Source organism: Leucopleurus acutus, assembly GCF_964270905.1.
Source record: "Leucopleurus acutus genome assembly, chromosome: 17".
NCBI lineage: Eukaryota > Metazoa > Chordata > Mammalia > Artiodactyla > Delphinidae > Leucopleurus > Leucopleurus acutus.
In genome coordinates, this window is record NC_139159.1 from 48739357 (window position 1) to 48763448 (window position 24092).

Consider the following 24092-nt stretch of genomic DNA (forward strand, 5'->3'; position numbering starts at 1 on the left):
TCTGCCTGCCTTTTGGCATCCTACAAATTATATTAAAATGTTTCCAAACAGTTGTGGAAACTTGGTAATTGTAGTCAGAATGGCCTGAGTGTTTTGGTTCTAATTCTTTCTTTTTTTGACCAAAATTTTTTATTTGACTAAATTCTATTTCATGCATAAGCATGACAGTCTCTCCTGTTTATTAGACTTTGGCAACAAAAAGAAAACCAAGCAGCCTTGTACAGCAACAGTGAAAATGCCAAGGGTGAGGGTAGCCTACAGTTTTACTGTAGGATAAATATATATATATATATATATATTTTAAAGGCCTCTCTCCCTTTGGCCATATCAACAATCATTTAGGGCCATCATAAAGGATTGTGATGTTTTCCAGGTAGAGTATACATTTAATATTTTTTAATTATAAAGATAATGTAACCGAATTAAGGATAAATGTTTAAACTCGGAAAAAGTAATATCCACGTCAGTAATATGTCAACTATTTTAATTTTTTCATAGTTCTTGTTTACATGCTCATATTATTGGATTAAGAGTTTTTATTTGTTAGCCCATAGTTGACAGTCTCTTTGAGTCTGAATAGTTGTAGTATATCACATCTTCTTACATCCCCTGGGACATTAGAACCCTAGAATGTATCAGTCCAATATGTTTTAGTAAGCAAGTCTATCCTCAGGCTGCGTGGTGCCATGGCATGGGCAATGAACTCATTCAGAGCCTTGCTTATTAATACTGGTTCACCATGTGTTGTTACGGGTTACCACATATTCCTTCAAAGAGGACCTTTGAAATGCATCTTCTCTGTCTTGGAGTCATTTCCTTAAATGCTCTTTTCATCATGCTACCTTCCTACTCCAAAATTTCCTAATTCTTAAATATATTAAAGGTCAAAGCAAAGTTCACAACAGCCATAAAATCTTTCCAGAATTTTGCTGATTTTCCTTTCCTGGTGATGTTCATTCTGTACTTTTCCAGTCAGGACACCTGAATAAATGAATGGATGAATGCTTTAACATAGACCTTCATATCTAGTCATTTGCTGTATTTCAGTTTCTTTTGTTGTCATTTGTCGTATGAATTTACTCACCTCCTCAACCAATTTTTATATATTTGAGGCAAAGAAAGTGCCTTATATATTTTCTCTATGTCTCTTGGCACCAGTCAGATGCTGAAGCCCCAGAATATTTCCATTTAATGCCTTGTTGATGGGTTGACTGATTGCAAAAGAAACACAAATCTGTATCTTTGAGTCTCTGTCATGATTAATAAACTAGTTAACAAATACTTGTCAGATGCTCCTGGGCTGCGTTTGGGTAAACTTTGAAGGGCAAACTGTCTTCTCGGATCCACGGAGTTTATAAGACTGTATATAAAGAAAGATCCTATGTATGTACATATAAAGTGTGAGGTGAGGGCACACTGCATTCAAGTGATGGTGGTTAGAGATTGTGAAGGAAATTTGGAAAATAGCTGTGAGTAAACCTTTCCTGAGAAGGAAATCTTTGAATTACTTGTCAAAGAATGGAAGTTTATGGCAGAGAAATGAAAGGCAAGACGGTTGTTTCTTAGAAAGAGACACTAGAAAAAAGGCCACAGTGGAAGGTCCAGATCTGTGTGGTCCACCAAGTGCTTTTTCATCAATATTCTATTCTATTTACTTTAGGATCAAGAGTTAGGGCTTTTGGTGCATCTACTTTTAAGAAGGTTCTAAAATGTAGCAAAGTGCATCCTACTTGCACTAAATATACAACAGCTGAATGTCTGTGGACCCAAGCCTTTTCACATGTAATACTAAGACTTAGAATTTCCCTCCGCAAAATTACTTTTAACACTCTTGTGATAATGAAGATCTTAGAGAAGGGCATCGAGTACGATCAAGTGATTACTATAGAACAGAATTTTTGTTGTTGTTGTTGTTGTTGGAAGAAGAAAATGTCAGTGTGAACTTCAGTTTCACAATTTTGCCTGAGTATGGAACAGAACTTAATACACATAGATAGAGCTCACCACGTTCCAGGAACTGTTTGTAGTACTTTATCTCTGCTAATGCATTTAATTCTTCTCATCACTATAAGTAGGCATTTTACAGCTGAAGAGAATACGGCACTTGCCTCAGTCTACATAGGCAGCAGGTAAAAGAGCTAGAACTTGACCCTAGAACTTGACTCTAGAAAGTCTTGCTCCAAAAACTATGCCCCAGAGCTCTAAATACTGCTTTATGGTACGCTATGTGGCTTCTCTGTAATGAGTATTCCGTTAACTCAGAATTTGTGGCTTTTGGAATAAGTGTTGGAGATAAGAAAATGGAAGAGATGTTTACATGTTTGAGGAAACAGTTTCCAGTACCTGGAGACAATTTAGGAACACCTGTGGGCATGTCAATGTGGACATGTGAATAAAAGCACAAATGCATTTTCTGTTGAATGTAATTCTCAGTGTGCAGGTGGTATGCAGGTTCTATACACAAATGGTAACTATTTTCACTGTAGTTGAAAACATAATACCAAAAAAATGTGTAATTTTCTTTTCTAAAATGAGGATAAAACAGTTTGGATACATTTGTCATTTTTTTTTTCTGCATAATGACTCACTATTTGTTTTAATTTTGATGACTTTTAAATTTTGCAGAAATTCCGGAGTGCTTCAGTTGGGGCTGAGGAGTACATGTACGACCAGACATCAAGGTAGGTTACAGGAGCTGCCCCTAGAAACTGATGAACTGATAACTGTTTAAATGTATCGTCAAGTTATACTTTTACACCTTTAAAAGAAAATTCTTTTCTCTACACAATGACTTCTAAATTACTGTTTCCAGTCTTGATCAATTTTCTGAGACCTACCTGTACCCTTCCTTTGTCCTTTTGCTGCTAGACATCCCTTCTTAGGTGTTCCTCTAAACCTCAGGCACTTGGGCCTCCAGCACAGCATGTACGTGTCTTTTCCTCTTCTTTCCTTCCTTCTTCACTTCCTTCACATCTGTTCTTCCACTTTTATTTCTTGTTGTGCCTAATGATGCCATCCTCCCAGCCACACACTCCAGAGGTGCAAGGTGCTTGCCTTCCTGCTACACATTCATGGCATTTGCCAAGTGCTGGATGTCCTATCCCCCCTGTCCTGTCTCTTCCAACTTACTCTTGTGTGTATGCTTCTGAGCTGTTGCAACATAACAGATTGCCCTGCCAGCACTTTCTTTTCCCTTCCATTCCACTTTGGACATTTCTTCCTACTAGCTGTCACAGACTTTGGTGCCTTCCATCTTCTAGCAATGAGATAGGGATTGAGGATAAGTTATAACCTGTCCTTAAAAGAGGCCCATAGACTTTTGCAGGAGACCTGTGTGATGTCATACAAATTGCAATACATTTGCAAAATGATGAGTCCTGCTCATCTGCAGAGATACATGAATAGACAGCTGAGATGACCTGCAGGCCTGGTGTGTGTGGGGTGTGAGTGGGATGGGACCAGAGGAAAGTTTTACAAGAAGCAGCATTTGAACTGGATCTTGATGGATTATCAGGAGTTTTCCAGGGAGAGAAGGAGGATTAAGAACATTCTAGGTAGAGGGGCCACATGTTCAAAGTCCCTGTTCGTGATCATGCCTGTAGACAGGAGAGAATGGCAAGGATGAATTAATCCATCCCATTTACAAAACTTATCAGTGATTTCACCATTTCAGACAGAATAAGACACCAATTCCTTATGAAGGTAGTTGGGGCCCTCTATGTGCTGCTCCCTTTTTACTGTAAACCTTGTCCCCCACTGTATTTCTTGGCCCTTTACTTTTACATGTATGGCCCTCTTCTCCTCTCTCTGTTTCCGCTTGAAGCCCTCCTGCCCCTTCAGGGTCTTGCTCCAGCCTCAGGCTCCCGAGTCACCCTCTCCAGATTCTCCCAGCCAGAATTTGGGTGTGCAGTGGTGGTGAAGGGTAGGGGAGAGGCAGAGAAGATAAAGTTCCAAATCACCTTCTAAAACGTGGAAATACATGTATAATTTGCATGCTGTCAATCCAGATAACCATGCAGCCAGCTATCAGGCCAGTGAAAAGAGCAACGACCTACCAGTCATGTGACCTGGTGTCTCTTTCTGCTGCTGTCATTGTCTCCAGGGGTGAGCAGGTTTCTCAGTCTCTCCTCAGCTGTGAAATGAGGAAAGTGGTTCTCATCTTGTGTTGTGGATGAGCTTGGGGGACGTGAATCCCTTGAAATTATATTAAAAATCATTAGTGTTCATATGTGCTTTTATCCGGGAAGAGGGTTCACGGCTTTCTCCATGTTTTTCAAGCAGTCTGTGCCCTAGACAAGTTGCACGCTCCTGGTCTAGGTGATTCCTAATATCCTGTCCAGGTCTCAAACTTTATGATTCAGTGGGTTATCTTGAAATTGCTTTTTCTAGGCAAAACGACAGTGGAATTGGTTCTGTCTTGAATGATTTATTTCCCACCTTATTCTAAGACACATATTCTGGAATTTGCTTTGTTTATCAGCTTAAGCCTAAGATTTTTATCGTGGAAGAGGAATATTATTTTGCCCTTCAAATTTCTTTCTCATTATAAAAGTTAAAAAAAAAATCAAACATTGCAGAAATAGTCAACATAGAAAGCAAGAGTCCCCCATAATCTTGTAAGTAGATCGTTTGAAGAGGCAAACTTCAGTCATTTTTGCACACAGCCTTTCACAGACTGAAATTAAAGAGCTAAAAAAATAGATGGACCCAGTGAAGAGCCTCTGATGATTCTCAGGAAACACACAAAGCACTTGTAATTGGATCATCACTGTGTGCCATCCTGCAGTGTGACAGAAATAAATATTCTGAATGAGCATCTTAAATAAAAAGATTTGACTCATATCCGTTGCTCGTTTTAAACAATGGGCATATTCTTCAAAGTTGGGAAAATCAGTGCTTTTATTTTATAAGTTAACTTATATTTGTAAAATATTAGGGAAATTATTAAGAGCAGGGATCTGCAAACTTGTTTTCTGTAATGGGCTAGATAACTAAGTATTTTAGGTTTGGCATACTACACAGTCTCTGTCACAGCTACTCAGCCCTGCTGTGGCAACACAAACAAGTGTAGCTGTGTTCTAGTAAAACTTTATTGACAAAAAACAGGCAGCTACCTGGCTTTGGCCGCCAGACCGTTGTTTGCAAGCTCCTGATTTAGAGCAGTAACCCTGTCATGAGTTCTTTTGCAGGCTTAAAAAACAAAACCCCCAAATCAAAACATACTCCCTGTTATGGAGCTAGATTCCATATAGATTTCAATAATGAATGAGTTCTAGATTTTTACATTTTGAACTATTTTAAAGTGGGATGTAGCTATTTGCAACACCTTGACTAGACAAAAGAGAGTTGGTATACGGATGAATTGAACAAAAGCATTCACATATTTGGCTTGTTGCTAGGATGAAAGTGGCAAATTTTAGCGATTCTTAAGTTCAGGCATTACCAAGGACCAACTAAAACCTAACAGAGGCTCCCCCAGCTCCGCCTGGCACAAGTAGGCGGGCACATTGTGGACTTTCTCCCCTTCTAAACCATCTGGTTTATGGGCCACTATTAGAAATGTTGTGTGCAGTGTACTAACAGTGACCTTTGGTATGGTCTCATCTCTTTTGCCATGTGCTGTGTTTTGTCTCTGAAATGGAGTAAACGTTGGTTAATATTCATACAAAACGCTATTGATGTGAAATTGATCCAGAAGCCAGAAATGTCCAGGTGAATGAATCTGAGCGCTATTTGTCTTCTGTTCACAGTGGCACATTTCAGTACACCCTGGAAGCCACCAAATCTCTCCGTCAGAAGCAGGGGGAGGGCCCCATGACCTACCTCAACAAGGGACAGTTCTATGCCATCACGCTCAGCGAGACGGGGGACAACAAGTGCTTCCGACACCCCATCAGCAAAGTCAGGGTAAGGGCCTCCTTTCTCCAGTAAAGCGCAGAGGGATCAGGTGAAAGCAGTGACTACCTGCCAGCCTTGTGGAAGGGCGTGGAAAAAATCCCAAAATAAATAATTCTGGAACACATGTCAGAGAGTTGGGGCAAGAGAACTTCCCGGCTTGCAGTTTATCATTTTAATCAGTAACTAAGAAACCCCAGGGAAGGGACGTGGTTGGAACATGCTTTCTGACTGTATCCAAGGAATTTCCCCAGCTTCGTTCATTGCCTACGTGCTACCTAGTTGTCGTCGTCGTTGTTTTCAATCAAATGATGTGCAGTTTTCAAGTAAGCAGCTGTAAGTCAGAGCGTATGTGTGGGCAGGAAAGAGCTGGGCTTTCTTCTGAAAAGGAGGGTGCAATTCATTCTGCGTCCCTGGGCCCTCCGCAGCTTTGCTAAAAGACTTCTGCAGCCTGGCACTTACTCAGGAGTCAAGAGGTGGGCATGATATGATCCCTACCAGGAGTGACTTGGAGGAATTTTCACATTCACGAGTTATTAGTTCTATTTGTGGGACATGAAACTGCCTTGGAAGCCTGCCAGCTTCTGGCATTCTCGCTACTGCCAAGAAGGGAGGGAACTGGTAATCCCTGTCGACTGAAAAGGAAAATTATAGCAGAGCTCTCAAAAGAGGCTGAAGGAGTTGCCTGCCCTGTTGTAAAATGATTTATGCTGCTGTGTGCGTGGTGTGCACTCCTAAGCTCTTTCTTCTGCGTACTGAGAAAGGAGCGCCGTGCTGTGCCGAGCCCAGCGAGTTTACCCCAACCCAGATTCCCAGGCAAAGGTAACCCCTGAGGTAGAACAGAAGAGAGTGTCCAGGCGCCTGCTGGCCCGTTTGCCTGTTACTAGCTTTTAGGTAAAATCGTTGCAGTGCTGCTTTCTTGAATCAACCCGGTTTTACGGCTTTGTTTCCATGAGAAAGACAAGGAAGAACTGCTGCTCATTTGTCCAGCAGGCCTTTCTCCCTCCGAGGCCATCCCGGTTCCAGATCAGAGTGACAGGAGGCAGGAGGCAGGGCAGTTGAGAGTGAGGGGAAAGACAGGGAGGACGTGGGGCTAGCGACCCACCTGAGGCTGAACCCGTGGCAGGTAGAAAAGTGCTGAGTGTGCCCTCCAGAGGAGCTAGTATGTTCCAACCCTGAGGTCAAGGCTACGATGGAGGTATGCCGTCAGCCGCAGCAGCATCATCGTCACCATCAATCATCATCATCCCCATCATCACAACAACCAGGGCCACAATGTAACAGCTAGTTTTTATTGAGTGTATCTTCTATGTGCTGGGCACCGTGTTAAGCACTGTACGTCTAGTAACTCGTTGAAACTAACAACAGCCCTGTGAAATAGGCATTCCTTTTATAATGTTACAGATGAAGAAACTTGGCCTTTTAGAAGCTAGCAACTGACCAAGTTTACATAGCTCAAACGTGAGGGAACTGAGTTATATCCCCAAGCAGTCAGACCCCTGAACCTACTGTCTTAACCACTAAGTGTACTATGTTGAGTGTCATGGAGGCCTGAAAGGCAGACGGATTTGAGCATGGAATCCACCTCTGGAAATATATCCTAGAATTTGTATCCTAAACCCTCACATGTGGATGTGCCTGGTAAGAAGACACTGGATACATATTCTTAAAAAAAAAAAATCTTGTAAATTACAAGTGTATAACTCATGTATACACCTTGGTAACAACACTGTTATCATCACCCTGAAAAGATAATGCATGGTTAGTAAGCTGAGGCCATGACAACAGTTTGTAGTGCAGGGACTTTTCCAAGAATTTTCTTTCATTGAAATCATGGAAATAATTACATATAGAAATTTTATTTCCTTCTGTTGCATTTTGCCTAAGACCAAGAGCCTTCCTTCTCTTAAGGACTTCAGTCTAACAGCCTTGGAGAGTAGGATGGCCCTTCTCAGAATGGATCTTTCTTACTCCTAGGCTCTGTTAGAGCCAGCAGTGTGGAGAAATGAGGGATGCACTCGGAACCTCCTAGCGCTGATTTCTGAGAACAGTGTTGCATCCCACGTCGAAGCGTAGCTGTGGTAATAGCAGTTTCAAACGGTCTTTCTCCTTACCACTGGAAAAATACATTTCCATCCCAAGAATACGCCATTTTAGTCATGTGCTAGAAAAAATTACCTGAAATGTTCTTTTTATTTTGGAACAGACAGAAAAAAACACCAGGAGGCTGGCAGTAAACTCTTACATATAAATGGAAAAGCCTGCGGAAGGGGGAGGGAGGATGGAGAGAGGCTGAGCCCAGAGTTCCACCAGCCCAGCCAGTGGATCCCTTTCTTGCCAGCTCTCCTCCATGCCTTTGAGGGTCACGCCGCTTGTGAATGCAAAGAGTAGGGATGCATATTTCTAAACTAGCTTTTCTAACAAACACCTGCTTTCTTGTGTAACAGATGTTTACATACCACTGGGAATAAGCCAGATTTTGACCTGACAGTTCAGTCGCAAACATGTATTTGGTATCTCTTATTTGTCGGGCACCAGGGTCCCCATGGTGAGTGACTCTGTCCCAGCCCTCATTGGGATAGGCATCAGTGGGAAGACATCGCCATGGACTGAATAATTGTAAATAATTAGGTAGATGACTACAAGTATGTGAAATGCTACAAAGGAGAAGTTATTAAAGAATGGGAGTCATTGAAACACTCTTCTGGAATAGCAGAAAAATGCCTAAGAAGTATTTTGCATATGGAATGACGGGGAGAGTATATTCCTGGATATGGTATTCCTCATGCTGTAATTACAGGGGTTTTGCTTTTTGTTTTTTCGGTTTGTTTATTTGTTTGTTTTGGGTACCTCCTCCATCTCATAAATGACAATGAATTAACATATATTTAGTTGAACAAGGCTGTAACTTAGAAGTGAAAGCAGTTTGGGATACTTATTTCTACAAGACATGATTAGTTTCTCATGCTCATTTTAAAAGTACATCCACATATTTTTATAAATAACATAGTTGACCTTGTAGCTTTTGGTCTATGAAATATCTGTAGCTTAGATCTTCGTTCATCAATATGAGCTCATCTTTTAGTATTTCTCTCATTATTCCCACTAATCCAGCCAGAGGCACTTAATTAGGCCAGAAACAGATGTTTGCTCCTTTACAAAAGCACCAAATTCTATGTTTAAGGATATGAAATTTCAAAAATGTTCTTGTTTCCAATACAAGAAAAAAATCTTTTTTGGTATGCCCACTCAGCTCACACAATAATAAATTTGCTGGTAAATTGGATAATCTGTTTGTTTACGATTCATGGTGAAAATGATGTAGCGTTCTTTTTCACTGTGTGCTGTTCTCGTTTCCCATTCATTTTTTTAAACTAGTCCCATTTTCAAACAAGACAAACCATACGCCTGGGCTTATTGGGTTTTTCTAAAGCAAGGAAAACAAATTTACAGAAATTACAGCAACCCACCTCTGATAGAACTTCTAGAACTGGAGAGTGTGTGAAGCAGGAGGTGCTGAACAGAAAGTAAGCTCCGTGGTTCTCCCCCTCTGCAGAGCGTGGTAATGGTGGTCTTCAGTGAAGACAAAAACCGGGACGAGCAGCTGAAATACTGGAAGTACTGGCACTCTCGACAGCACACGGCCAAGCAGAGGGTCCTCGACATCGGTAAGTTGACCTTGACCTCCCGGCACGATCTTTGGTAAACTGCCATGTTGTCATGATGCAAAGGAGAGCCCAGCCCAGAAATCACAGCTGGGACCCACGTCACTCTCATGACGTGCCAGGCACTAGTCTGTGCACCTTTCCTATGTTTTAGTACATTTAGTACAAATCAGGCTGAGAAGTCAAAATCAGGCTAAGCTGAGAGCAAAACACTTTTCGTTCCATAAAAGTCAACTGTGTCTCCTATAATAATAGATCTGGCTTTGCAACGGCCGTGCCAGTTTCTAAAATATATTTCCATGCCCTCTTGTGTTTGAGCCTAATGATTGGCAGGCAGGCCAGAGGAACTGTTATCCCCCTGTGGCGTGAATAACCTCAGCTCATTTGGTTCTAGGGTACTTGCGAAGGTCACGTGACTAGATACAGCATTCTCGTTGTCTAATTCTCCATTCCATGTTCCTTCCATCCAAACACATGTCTAGTGCAAATGATCCTAGGTGATCAGACAAATGCAATGTTTGAGAGAGCTTTCCCGGCAGCAGAGAAGGAATGGATCTGCCAAGTGCGTTTTCTGGAATCTGTACATTCCTACACATGATGTCTGTTCTTCAGAGACCTAGAGCCCTCTGGACAAGACTCAGAGTCCCGTCAGGAAAGCAGAGCCCACACCAGGTGGTTCCGTGGAGATAATTCATTGCCAGAGTTGGGAGGGCTGAAGGCACCGTGAGACAGTGCAGACAGGAGCAACAGCACGAGTCTGCTGCTCTTAGCTGGAGGGCCAGAGGATCGAAGGGAGAGGTGCTGGGTGTTGTGAGAGCTGCCCAGCAGGAACAGGCACCAGCTGGAGCTGGGACCAGCTTTCCAAGAGCAGGCAGAACCTCAGAGGAGTCGCTGCCAGAGACACCCCTCAGTGCCAAGAGGGCGGGGGGAGAGGGGCTGCCCTGGCTTCGCCCTGCCTCCCAGTCTCTCCCGGTGCTTCCCAGTGGCCACATTACCCTGAAGCAGAGGGCACGTGACCCTGGCACATGCACTTTGCAGGAATCAACCTCTGAGACACAGAGCAAAGCAGGGGAAGTCAGGGATTGCATCTCAAAGTACCTAGAAATTACTTAAAAACGCAGTAATACAGTAAGTCCCCTACCAACGAACGAAGTCCCTTCCAAGAGCGCGTTTGCAAGTCCAATTTGTTCGTAAGTCCACCAAAGTTAGCCTAGGTACCCAACTAACACAATCGGCTATATAGTGCTATAATAGGTTTATAATATCAATACTTTTTACACAAATAATACATAGAAAACAAACAGGAAAAACGAAGAAAACATTTCTAATCTTACAGTACAGTACCTTGAGAAGTACAGTAGTACAGTACAATAGCTGGCATCGAGTGAACAGGCAAGAAGAGTTACTGACTGGAGGAGGGAGAGGAGGTGGGAGATGGTAGAGCTGAAGGATCCTCAGCAATAGGAGACGGAGGGCAAGCTGCAATCTCACTCACGCCTGACGCTGATGGCACAGGTTCTGCTTCCTTGCTGGATTCAATTCTATCTACCCTCTTGAAAAAACGATCCAGTGATACTGTACTACTGTACTCTGTACTGTACTGTACAGTAAAGTACACAAAAGCACCACCACTTGCAGAGGACGCACGCAGGTGACAATGTACACCAGACACATGAGCTAACTTACGTGACTGGACACGTGAACACAGGTTCGAATCTTTGAAAGTTCACAACTTGAAGGCAGGGGACTTAATGTATATGTGTTTCTAAGTAATTTTAACACTTTATCTACTTGCTGCTTCCATGAGAAATAAATCATTTCTCATTTATAGGCTTTATTTTCACATTTTGCAGACCAACAGCGTACAGCCCCAGTGAGGATAGGCCAAGCGAAGGTTTCCACTGTGTTGGATACCAGAGGTGCTAATGAGCCATTAAAAGCATGTTCACTTTGATTTCTCTCGCGTTGTAACGAAGGATTTTTCAGACCTTCCATCTCACACTTGCTGGAGCCCCTTGACCAATGGCAGAGAAGTTAGTAACTAGGTGAGGGTTAGAGACTCACTGTAGAACATATTGAAACTAACTTGCTGTTTTTTCTTGCAAAATGGCTACACCACTCCTCCCCCTTCCCCCCTGCCACACATACACATCTGTAAACTCATCAAGCTTATTTATCTAATGAACTAGGAAGCCGAGGTCTAGAGAGGCTCACTGACCTACCTTTCCAAGTGACTTGTCCTCAGATAATTAGGGCAGGAATTAGTGCAAGAACTGGGATAAAAACAGTCTTCCTCACCCAGGTCATACCCTGAACCCCCAAAACTGACTGATTAGGGTGAAGGATTTGGGGATACTTGCCATAACCTGCTTTGCAGCCAATCTGCACAGAGCAGAGGAACAATTTTATTTTATTTGAAAAGTTTAGCCTTATAATTATTGCCCAAGAAAATGAGAGGAGCAGTTAAATAGAAATATGGACCAGGTCCAAATAAGGCAAATAATAAAAGCATTTTCCTGGCATACCTATTGGTTTAAATTTCATGTCGTTACAGGGTTTACTTTTCTTAGACTAGAATGATCTCTCAGGTCTCATACGATTTCAGATCTTACCTCTTTGCTTTATCACCTCTTGCCTGCCTTTTCTCCCTCATGTAACCCTTTACACATGCGTGTGTGCACACATGTACACACACGATTCATCATTGAGATGCGTGGCTCTTACCAAGTAGCTTCATGGCTACTTGCTCTGAATCTGAGGTGAAGACACTGAATCAACCCCTTAGCTTCAAATGGAAAATCAATTTTCAGACCACAGTCTCTACCCCTAATCTCAACCTGACAGGGTTAGGAAATATGCAAAAAATCTCATCTAATTCATTCTTGTACTAGATTAAAAAAAAAAAATCAAGCCCTTTGTTCCTCTGCCAGTGGGTGGTTAACACCATTTCCAGTAGAATGGGGAAGTTGATGCTGCCACAGCACATATGTCTGTGTGTGGTAGCCGTCACCGGTAGTCACTGTGCAGGGCCGTGTAGCGAATGTTCGTGTGGCTGTACGTTGGCTGCTGAGGGGGTAGGGAGGCCCAAGAGTGTGTATGCTATACCGTTGTCATTTGGGGTTGAGAACCTTCTAGTAGCCTGCAGAAGAAAAGGAAGAATCCCAAATTATGTAATGTGTTATCTTTCTTCACCTCCATGAACTGGAGGTTAAAGTCAGGGCTCCAAAGTTGCAGTTCCCACGCCTCCACCAGCCACTGTGGTCAGCAGGTTCAGCTGAGCCCTGCAGGTAGTGAACTTGAAGCTCATGTTAGAGACTGAGATGAGGCCCCTTTTGCTAAAACAAACATTCATAACCTTGGTCCTTGGGGTCTGTGGGTGTGGGCTACAGGGGAACCTCAAACTCCTCAAATTACGCGTAACACAATTTTGTGTGTGTGGGTGTGCGCATCCTTTCCTCTCCTTTCCGGGGGTGCCTGGGACAACCAGCCTGTCTCCAGCACGCGGCCTCCCTCCCTCCATTCCAGGAGAAGCCCGATGGAGCTCTTACCTCTCTTTGTGTCTTTCCTTCTTCAACATCCCCTCAGCACTCACACTCAAGGATTCTCCTGGCATCTCTTGCACCCTGAAATAATCATGCCTGGAGAACATTCTGCATCTTCCCTGACATAAGTCTGTCTCCCTTGGATAAGACTGTTGGCTGTTCTTTGTGGCTACTCTTCATCTCCCACATACTCTTGATGCTCTGAGTAGCCCCTGTGTGCTGGCTGCCTGGTGGGAGAGGACCCTCTGCGTCCCCGATGGAGCACGGTCTGTGGATCCGTGGAAAGGAGAGTGAGAGCCTGAGGGCCAGGGAAGGAGGCTGCCCCTCAGAGCACGTGGCGCCTCAGCTCCCAGCTTCCTGTGTGCTGAGTGGAGTTCCTGGTGAGGCCATCCCTGCCTCACACCAGTGACATCCCTCCTTGAGTGGATACTCCCATGATGCCCAGCTTGTTCCCTCACTTCTTGGAGCCTTTGCCTGTTGTCACCTTATCAGGGAGACCTTCCCTATCTCCTTACCCAAAGTCACCCCCTCATCACTCTCGAGCTCCCTTGATTTTAGTTTACTGCAGACTGCTTGTTATCACCTAACAGGTTATTATGAATATATGTTTCTATTTCTTATTGTGTGCCCCCTCCTACTAGAATAAGCCCGTAAGAGCAGGCACTTGTCTGATTTGTTCTCTGCTCCGGCCCCAATGCTTAGCACAGAGCCCAAGTCATCGTGAGTGTTCAATAAATATCTCCTGAAGGAATAAATGAGTGAATGAATGAATGAATGAACAAATGTATGTATGAAACTCTTACTACAGTGACGGGAGGCAGGCTTTTGAAGGAGTGAACTGTGTCTTAATAAAAGCTCCCATGTGTCTGTTGCCTTCTTTGTACTGGGCTCTTTCTGTGCATCAGACATAAACATTTTGTCCTTCCTCCTGAGAACAACTTACTTTGTTGTTTAAAAACTGAGATGGTGAGGGACTAAGAATTTTACCCAGGGTCAAATCCCTGGTAAGTGAAGATGGAAACCCAGGAATGCTGGAGTTTGCACCCCTTGTTTTATTTTTTATTATTCTATGTCTTTACTCCACTGTCTATTGTCTTTGTATCCTGACCTGTAGATAGTTCTTGGCCCCCATCAGGCCATGCAGAGTGACTGCACACATTCATGAATTGACCTTGCATTGAGGTCCTTCTTCTCTCCTCTACGCCTTTCTCTCCAGACATTGAGAACATCTTGCACTCTGGGTGGTAGGACTCTTGGCCGCTACTAGTTCTGATATTTCTGAAAGCCAGTTCGGAGACATGGTTCTTGTACATTAGGCCATAAACTCTGTTGGTGGGGAAGGAAGCATTAGCAATTAGCTCTTACTGGATATAAGTACAACAAACCAACCCCAGCCCAAGTGCCTTCTGCTGCTTGGCAAAGCACACAAGCAGAGTTCTCCAAGTTTCACAAGTTCTTTCTTGTGAGCTCATCGGATAACAGAATTATCCCTGGTCATAAATACGTTTACATTCTGCAGCCCAGAGATTGTCCCTGTGCCAGTTGTACCTACTGTACGGAATCACCGCTTTGACGATATCTGTCGTTTGCTCCTCTCTGAGGGTGAAAGCCCCTAAGGGGGCATGGAGTTAGTGCCGGTCCCATCTTAGTTACCACCAGCTTGCAGAAAGGCAGAGTGATTCCACATTCGCTCAGCAAATGGACCCTTTGTTAGGAACAGGCAATTCAGAGATACGTAAGTAAGGTGGAGCCCCCTCCTCGGACTGCTCAAGTCTAGAGGCATGAAGATGACCAGCTAAGATACCACGCGTGAGGGGCACTTGGGAAGAGCACTTCCCTGAGATGTTTCTAAGACCCCTCGGAAGAGGTAACAAGAGTGGCTGAGCTCGAAAAGGTGGCGGAGAGTGCTGTGAGCCAGGGAAGCAGCCCACGCGGAGGTGCAGGAATCCAGACAGAAAAACCAGAGTGAGATTGGCGCATAATTTTATAAAATCTGGTAAAACTGTTGGCAAAGATGGGAGGGGTGGAAACTCTCGTGCATGCCGGTGGGAGTGTCATCGATTCAACTTACACAGGGAGTGGGGAGAAGGAGGGAAGTCCCGCGTAAACTGGGTTGAGAAAATGAGATTGAAGGCTGTGGTGGCTGTGGAGGCGCTTGCTTTTTTAAGGGGAATCTTAGAGCACCAGGGATATGAAGTACAGATGGAATTTGCCGGTCTCAAGCTCTAAGAGGAGCCCCATTTAAAGCTGTTTCCATGACGTACGGGCTGAAGCTCCAGGTCTACCGTGGAGGCTGAACGAGCCCAGCTGGGTGTTTAAGGGTCCAAGGCCCAGAAGGTTCCAGGTATTAGAGGGCTATTGACAAATACCACATGTGTCCTGGTGGTAACGCCCAGAGCTGCAGGTGGAATGTTGGGGAAATGCTACCTCTCAGACCGTGGGGTGGGTCTTTGCAGAGGAACATCACCACACCAGATGCTGAGGGGAATTAAGCTCAGGGTTTCTCGTCCTCTGCTGCTTTGACATTAGCTTGGCTCCAGAGTCTTGGTTTGCGGTTTTGTTGGGGAGCTATTGAAAAGTGTGTGTTTATACTCTTTTATATTGAGGTGTAACATGCATACTTTGTATTTTGCTAATTCAGTTTTTCTACTGTTGAACAGAATGGGCTTTAGAGATCCAGGAATACGTAAGTGAGGGTTCATAAAAGTTGTCACTCACCCAGGTGGACGTGTTGCATTCACTTTTCAGTCCTCGCAGAACTCTGACGAGGAGGAGACTGGGAATAAATAAAGGCAAAAGGAATATGGTGACGAGGCGGTATTTCTCTTCAGTGAGTTGTAGTATTTGATTTTGGAGGCTTTGGATAACCACTGAGGATTTTTAGCAGGACTGTCATGCAGTGATATCTGTATTTCAGAGAGGTAGTTCTGGGCCAGCATGGGGGTGGGATTGAAGTGAGGGAGAGACGGTTATGGCTGGGAAAGGAGAGATGCAAAGTTAACCCAGGAATGAGAGATGAATTCTAGAACTGGTGGACTCTCCGGGACTGACTGGCTCTGGGAATAAAGGAGAAGATAAAAATCACAGAAGAAAAGCTCAGCTTTGTTAGCCGGGCGAGGCGGTGTCCCGCCCTGAGGCAGGGGGTCGGGCGGGGCAGTGTGGCCAGCTGCGGGGGAGTGGAGGCCGGCCAGTGCTGAGTCCAGCCAGGGACATGATGACACACATGGAGCAGGCTGGGAGTTACCCGGGACTCATTTGCATGGTGGAGGGATCCAGTTTTGCACGATGTAAGCCATTTTAAAAACATTTGAAATGAACCACAAATCACAAAATGAACCAGACTGCATACCAAGTCTACTCAAACCGTGAATAATTCCAAAACCACTTTCCTGGGAAGGGATATTTTTCTCTTTGTTTCCTTTCAAACAGGGAAGGAAAATTATAAGACGTTCAACAACTAATATTGATTTATAAAATGAAAAATCCGAAGCAACAGCAGATACATTGAAACTCATTCAAATATAATTTCTCTACTGAACAGAATTACTTTCTTGCTTTACAATGCACATGTTTCAAAATAATGGACATCACAGTTTTTGCGCTTTCAGAACGGGTGGTGTAGATTGTCATGTAATGAGACTTATTCCACAAGCATGTCCGAATAAGGATCATTACGTTATAGTCACGTCCAATGTGACCAGTATTGACATAATTTTGTAGTTAATTGTGAAACTAACCATTTGCTCTTTATTCAGTCTGTCTTTAATTTTGGTTCCCAGTAAGTAATCTTTCCCTGTACCAGGTTGTATTAGTTATATTGTTAATATTAATCCCATACTTTTCCATGGTAATTAGTAGGCAATTGTAGTACATCTTGGGTTATTAGCGTGTGATTATAGGATTTTCGTCTGTGCCCTAATGCAAATCTATCTCTTTATTTTTAAATCGTGTTGTTAATAGCAATCTTATATTAAGATAAAGCTTTCAGGAACACTTACGTTCCAATGAAATCAAAATATTTCTTCACGTTTAGTTCTAAATTGTTCTCTTTGAGAGTCAAAGAGAAGCCTTTCAGAAGACTTTCGAATACAGAACTTCATTGACCACTGGGACTTATTCACCTTGGCTGTCTGTCCAGGCCTGGGAGCTCTCTTCTGTCTGAAATCCTACTCCACTTTCAAATAGGAATTGCGAATAAAGTTGTCACACCTTTCCTTCCTTCGTTCCTTCATTTCTTCCTCCCTCCCTCCTTCTCTCTCTCTCTCTCTCCCCCCTTTCTTTCTTTCTTTCCTCCCTCCCTCCTTCCTCCCTTCCTTCCTTCCTTTTTGCTTTGAGCTTTCTAGAGGAGGCTGGCTTTGGATGTGCCCTACAAGTGTGCTTTCTTGCAGTTTTTATACTCAAACCTGGGTTGGGCTACTCAGAGCTGTGCAGAAAAGAGACTGGTGGGTTGGGCGAGGCAGCTGCTGCCTTTCAAGAGGTCGGGTAGCCAAGTAGTCAGAGTGAATCTGTGGCTCACATAGGCCTGGGAGACAAGTGTGCCCTGCCACTCTCTCCTTTTCCTCTGGGTCTCCCACTCCGCCCCTGAGCTGTGCTCTGTGGAGAGCCCTCCTCCCCCAGAACTGTACAAACTTGCTCTCTCCTGCAGTCGGGAAAGTGTGGGACTTCCCTCCTTTCAAAATAACTCAAGTAAATGGAATTTTGATTTTTGATGTTTCCTAGATTCTTTCCACACTTCTGAATAGATATGAAAAGGAAATTTGATTCAAAATAGAACACCACCTCTTGAGAGCCCTCAACTTAAAGAAAAAAAAGCAAAGAAACAACAAAAACCAACCAGGGCTGCCTGGAGAGTCAAGGCAGTGAGTCAGAGCTAAACTAGAGGAGCAGCCTTGAGCCTGCCCCCTGCACAGGCGGGAACAGGCTGGGGTATGGGCCAGGCTCCGCCCGACCCGCTGCTCACGTGGCGTCGTGGTTTGGCTGTTGCCACAGGTACAGGCAGTGTAGGGCGCCTCTGTTTTATAGAGAAGTACCGTAGCCACAGCTCCTGGAAAACTTTTTTCATCTTCTACTTTGGTTATACAATATTTACGTGATAAAAATGGTAGGCTATTAATGTTATATATTTAAAAGATTACAAACGGCAGATTTTTTTTAAGTTTAATCTTAGTTCAGGCGGAACAAATTAGTTTTCAATGAAAATTGAGCCACTGTGGGTTTTTATTTATTGCATGCATGTCTGTGTATGAGTCCTAGAAGCTCCTTCTGTTGGGGACGAACACCTCTGGGGAGAATCATTTCCTCCTTGGCATGTGTGCCTAGGGTGATCCGGGGCTCCCTCAGCCTTCCCCCAGGGAATGGACCAGGACAGGGGCAGAGTTGAGACCGCCCACACTTACAGGCCCTGATCCTGGCAGACTCCCTTGCAAAACACTATTGCTGGGTCTTCCTCTTTCCTTCCAATCCATGTTTCTTAAAAGAGGAGTCAATGCCTACCCCCCATCCTAAACTACTACTCATGTCTGAATCCAGCATCACCTGCCTTTTATTAAAATTTCTTCATGCCAAATCTACAGGTGTATTTTCACCCCTCACTAGTTTTCCTAGTTACTTCCAACCTCTCCTTCATTCCTTCTCTAGGGCTCTTCTCCTTTACCTGGCTGACATCTCGCCCCTAAGACCTTTCCCCCCGACCCCACTTAGGTGAGATCTTCCTCATCTTTCAGGCATAGTCAGCTGCTTCCTCCACGCGTTTTAGTTTATGTCTAGACAATAACACGTCTGCTGTGTTTCTCTTGGTTTATCAGTTTACATTCTGTCCATTCCACTAGATGCCAGGCTTCTTGAGGGGAGAGAAGATTTTTTTTTTTAACTTTTGTATAACCGGCACCTGGTATAGAGCCTGGCACAGAAAAGATGCTCAACCAGTGCTGACTAGTTGATGAACAAACTTCCATGTATGCTTCTGTGTATGTGGGTAATACCGTGGTAAGCGGGCATGTGTCTTGTTAACAGGGAGATCAGGGTGCGGTCGGGCTGTGTCCTCTTCCATGATGAAAGGATCAATTTTGGTGGTATTTTTCTGGATGCCAGCTAAATGTGCATTTGGTACTTTAATTTCTCATATTTTATATATTATTGTGTTATGCTGTAGGCTTTTTGATGCAACTTGGTTAACAACTCCAAGACTTCATTGCTAACATAGAAATATAATACCTACACTAATAAACCGAGGGGAAATTTCTCCTTTTTAACTTAACTAGAAATTATTGTTTTTCCCTGAAGCAAACAAATAGAAAGTTGTTTTAAAGCACACTTTCCCAAGAAAAGATAGCTAGATTTGGAAATTAAAAATGATACTTAATGTGGTCTTTCATTTGAGTTAATTTTTCTTCACCGCTTCCAGGAATGGTGTTTGTCTGGCTCTAGGCATTATTGTTTAATAAACCTTTTCTGGAAAAGTTCTTCCCCAGTGCTGGCAATTTGAAGCCCTGAGTGGTTAACCAGAAGGAATGTTACGCAGAGGATCAAAGCAGGGAATGGGTGCTTGAAGAGCACCCACCGAATAGATGCTCTGAGAATCTGTTTTAACAAAAGGTTAAAGCTGTCCCATAAAGAGATACTGGTTTAGGTTATGAGGTCTCAGAATTAACGTGTGCACACGTGTGCGTGCGCATGCACGCGCGCGCGCGCGCACACACACACACACACACATACACAGAGATAACTAAAACCTCTTAATAAGCACCATGCTTAATAACATAAAATGCTTTAATTTCCTGGGTTGCATCTTTTTCTTTTTCACGTTTACCGGGTACCACCACGTTGTCTACCCCTACTTGGTGGGCCGTTTTCTATATCTTTACTGATGTAATAAGACCATGTGTTCATCTCAAACATGTAATCGATGCTTTTTATTTGAGTTTATGTTTTTTGCTTGGGGCCTAATTATTTTCTTTCTTTAGAGATGCATTTAATGACACCTCAGATAACCTGATAGTCTCACATTTTTTCATATTATTTGGTTGGCTTAAAAATTAAAAAAACAAACAAAAAACCCCTGGCAATACAGTCTGATAGTTTCACGAGACTCATCTATTTACTGAACAAAACTATAGAGCTGGTCTTTTCAGCTGTCCTCCAGTGATGGCTGGAAGCCTCTCTCTCGCTCTGCCTTTCAGCAGGAACAAATGTATGTCTTCGTTGCCTCTGCAGTACCCGCAAGTGTGGAATTAGGCAAATCTAAAGGTTTTTTTTCCCCCTGTTTACAAAATCTAAAACTTGCCAAGAGAAAGTTTTTCCCCAAATTTAATTAAGCTCTTTGAGGCTGGAGAAGCCAAAATAAGGATCCAATCTTAAGAAAACTCTTTGAACTGGCTCCAGGAACGCAGAGCTGCCACTAAGTGTTTCTTCTCTTGAAAAGGCAAGTATTGAAAAAACCGAGAGCCGAATAAATGAGCATCTCATCATTGTTGAGAGATGCTGTGAGGCCAGCCCTGTATTATCTCCATTTCACAGATTGGGAAGCCAGCTTTTCTAAGGTGGCTGCTGATTCTGCTGTGCTCACACCTACAATCCCCAGATGCTGTGGTTCAGCATCACCAAAGAAAATAGTAAGAGCGGGAATTGCTTCCCTCCTTTGAGGGACACATTTACCTTCTTGAAAAAATATGTTTAAGAGAATTGGAATTTCAATTTTGAAATAACATCTAAATCCTCTAATAATTGTTGGAAAATAAGTAAACAGGAATAGCAACATGAGTAATTCAAATAGCAGTTAATGCAAAAATCCCTCATAGAACAAACACCTCCCAACCCTATCGTCTACATAACAAACTTCCCTTCCTTTATCTGTGGACCAATTTGGTAAGTGACTGGGCAGCCACGGGCTATCGGGGAGGTTGAAAATGGAGGTTAATTTTAATGGATCTTGAGCCACTGAAGGAATTGGGTTTATAATTCCCAGTTTATCAAAAGGTAATCCATCTGAGGATTTATACTTCTTGTAGTGTGTCTGTGTCCTGCACCACCGATTACCAAAAAGTTATTTCTTTTGTTTGAATCTATTCAGTCTGCAACTCAAAAGGACAATTATAGGAGCTGGAAAATTATTTCTCATCTTAAGGGCTACTAGACACTAGAATGAGTCTTTGAGAGAGACCGTGGACTGTCTTATGACACAACAGCAATTCTCAAGACTCTTGCTAATCATAAAGTATCATCATTTGAGAAAGAGTTCAGTTTTCTTTTATAAATTAGAGTTGGTTTAACTGGGAAGTGTTACAGTTTCTGGAAATAACTGGGGTGGGGAAAGTTTGGGGACTTGTGCTGGAGGGAGGGAGCCCTGAGATGATTTGGGCTGATTAACTTCTAATCCTATGTGCCTATAACATCTTGTCCCCTTCCTCACCCTAAGACTGTTAGCATATTAAGTAATGAAATGAAGAATGGAAAACTGGCATAAAACACGAGTAGTTCATGCAGTGTACAAGAATAAATTACTCACTGAAGCACCACCCATGTCTCCATTCAGTAAATTGTCAGAATATGTCAGGCACTTTTGTGTTGTTCACAAATTTAAGAGACAAATAGTTTGAAAAGACAAAATAGGTAAATTGAAGTTAAATCTCACTAAATAACAGACTGATGAGAGGAGTTAAATTTTAAGCTCATCCAAGTTGAATTAAATTCAGAGCTAGAGGCCATGGTGTGTGTATAGGCACATATGCATGTGTGTACATGTGTCTACACACAGACTATGACCTACTTTCCATTTGAAATCAACTTTATGGGTCAAGATCAGCATTCTTCTTTCCCCCCTTTTCCATTATGATGTATTACAGGATACTGAATATAGTTTCCTGTGCTATACAGTAGGACATTGTTGTTTATCCATTCTATGTATATTAGTTTGCATCTGCTAGTCCCAAACTCCCAATCCATCTCTCCCCCAATCCCCTGCCCCCCTTGACAACCACAAGTCTGTTCTCTATGTCTGTGAGTCTGTTTCTATTTTGTAGATAAGTTCATTTGTGTCAAATTTTAGATTCCACATATGTGATATCATATGGTATTTGTCCTTCTCTTTCTGACTTACTTCACTTAGTAGGATAATCTCTAGATCCATCCATGTAGCTGCAAATGGCATTATTTCATTCTTTCTTATAGCTGAGTAGTATTCCATTGTGTGTGTGTGTGTGTGTGTGTGTGTGTGTGTGTGTGTGTGTATCTCACATCTTCCTTATCCATTCATCTGTTTATGGACATTTAGGTTGTTTCCATGTCTTGGCTATTGTAAATAGTGATGCAATGAACATAAGGGTGCATGTGTCTTTTCGAGTTATAGTTTTGTCCGGATACATGCCCAGGAGTGGGATTGGTGGATCATATGGCCCTTTTCTCCACACCCTCTCCAACATTTGTTATTTGTAGACTTTTTAATGATGACCATTCAGGCTGGTGCGAGGTGGTACCTCATTGTAGTTTTGATTTGCATTTCTCTAATAATTAGCGATGTCGAGCAGCTTTTCAGGTACCTATTGGCCATCTTTGTATCTTCTTTGGAGAAACATCTGTTTAGGTCTTCAGGACCAGCATTTAAACAATGAAGTCAAATAGAGTAAAAGTACTAGCATGTCTGAATGCAGTAATGGGTTACAATGTAAAATGCTTTTTCTTCCTCTAAGTTTATGGTCAGTGCAATTGAAAGCTATCTCATGGGCCTATGTAATTCCTTCTCAAGAAATAGAAGGGTGAGTCAAACACAAAGAAAATATTAGGTTTAGCCTACTGGGAAAATTCCAAGAAAGAGTTCATCTTAAATGATGTGTGGAGAGTAAATATCAATAATATTATTAATAGCTCCAGCTTTAATAGTGCCAAAGAGTCGTTCTATGCCAATCACATTCTGTGAGTCACAACTTATGTTTTCATAATGTCAGCCCCCTTTGTCCTGGATTATGTATGGAAAGGTGCTCGTTGGAAACGTTATATATCACAGAAAGCGAAAGGCTCTGCTTTGTACGTAGACAGAACTTCTTAGGCTTCAATCCCAGCTTGGCCCTTTCAAAACTAAGTGACGGCCGGGGAGGAGAGGTACTTGACACGTTTGCCTGTTATACCAAGTAGGAATCATAAAAAAAGCTACTGATCAGAATTGCCTGAGGTTGTGTTTGTGAAGTATGTGTATTTAGCACACACTAAGCTCTCAGAAACTGGTGGCTGTTCCTACTATTTGCTCAGGGCCCAGGACCCAGTGATGGAAATACATTTAGTGCCTCTAAAAATCAGCTCAAGTGTCAACACACTTCAGGAAACCCAGGTTACCTCTGACTTGGTAAAAGTATCATAAAGGAAATCGTGGGCTCATTAGTGTTCTCGTGAGTCATTCAGATTTTAAGAAGCTGCTTCTTTGATTTTGCAAACAGAAAAAAAAAAATCTCAGAACCTACTTGGACTAAGGTTTATTTATTTTACCTATTTCAAGTCAGGGCGAATACTCCTAGAATGACCCTCAACTGGTTCCTGAATTTGAGCTGATCCCATGTGGCCATTGCAGACAGAGAAAAGCAGATGTTTGAGGACAGAAGGGTTGGGGGAAAGTGGGGAGCAACGTTGTTTCTGTCACTGACCACAGGACTAGCAGGGTCTGTTCCCTTAGACATCGCCTCTGTTTGTGGCTGAGGAAATACAAGTGCAGAGAGGTTCAGTAACTTTTCACTGGACGTCTTAGGGCTTGTGAGAGGAGGATAGAAATTAAATTCAGGTCTGGGAGTCTCCCCCACCAGTGTCCTTTCTCTCTGTGCTTTGGGCACCACTCTATAAATGGACTCCTTGTAGCATCCTGACCCCAAATACATGAACTACCCCAAGTTCTTGGCTTTTCAAGATAGGCATCTTCTTAGGCTGTGGCGTATTGCACACTGAATTGGCAGTAGCGCCCTGAGCCATTTTCAGCATTCAGCTTCATCATTACACGAGTCCAGGCAGAATC

At 42.9% G+C, this 24092-nt stretch overlaps 1 protein-coding gene across 1 annotated transcript in view; it reads left to right on the forward strand.

Annotated features, from left to right (window-relative positions):
• Positions 1 to 24092, forward strand: part of GRHL2 (grainyhead like transcription factor 2) — a gene marked incomplete at both ends in the record, with an annotated part of 113404 nt that overhangs the window by 19723 nt on the left and 69589 nt on the right. Inside the window, 3 exons of the mRNA XM_082858802.1 lie at positions 2626 to 2681; positions 5751 to 5907; positions 9452 to 9563. Coding sequence (XP_082714928.1) covers positions 2626 to 2681; positions 5751 to 5907; positions 9452 to 9563 — 325 coding nt within the window. The remainder of the gene's footprint in view (positions 1 to 2625; positions 2682 to 5750; positions 5908 to 9451; positions 9564 to 24092) is intronic.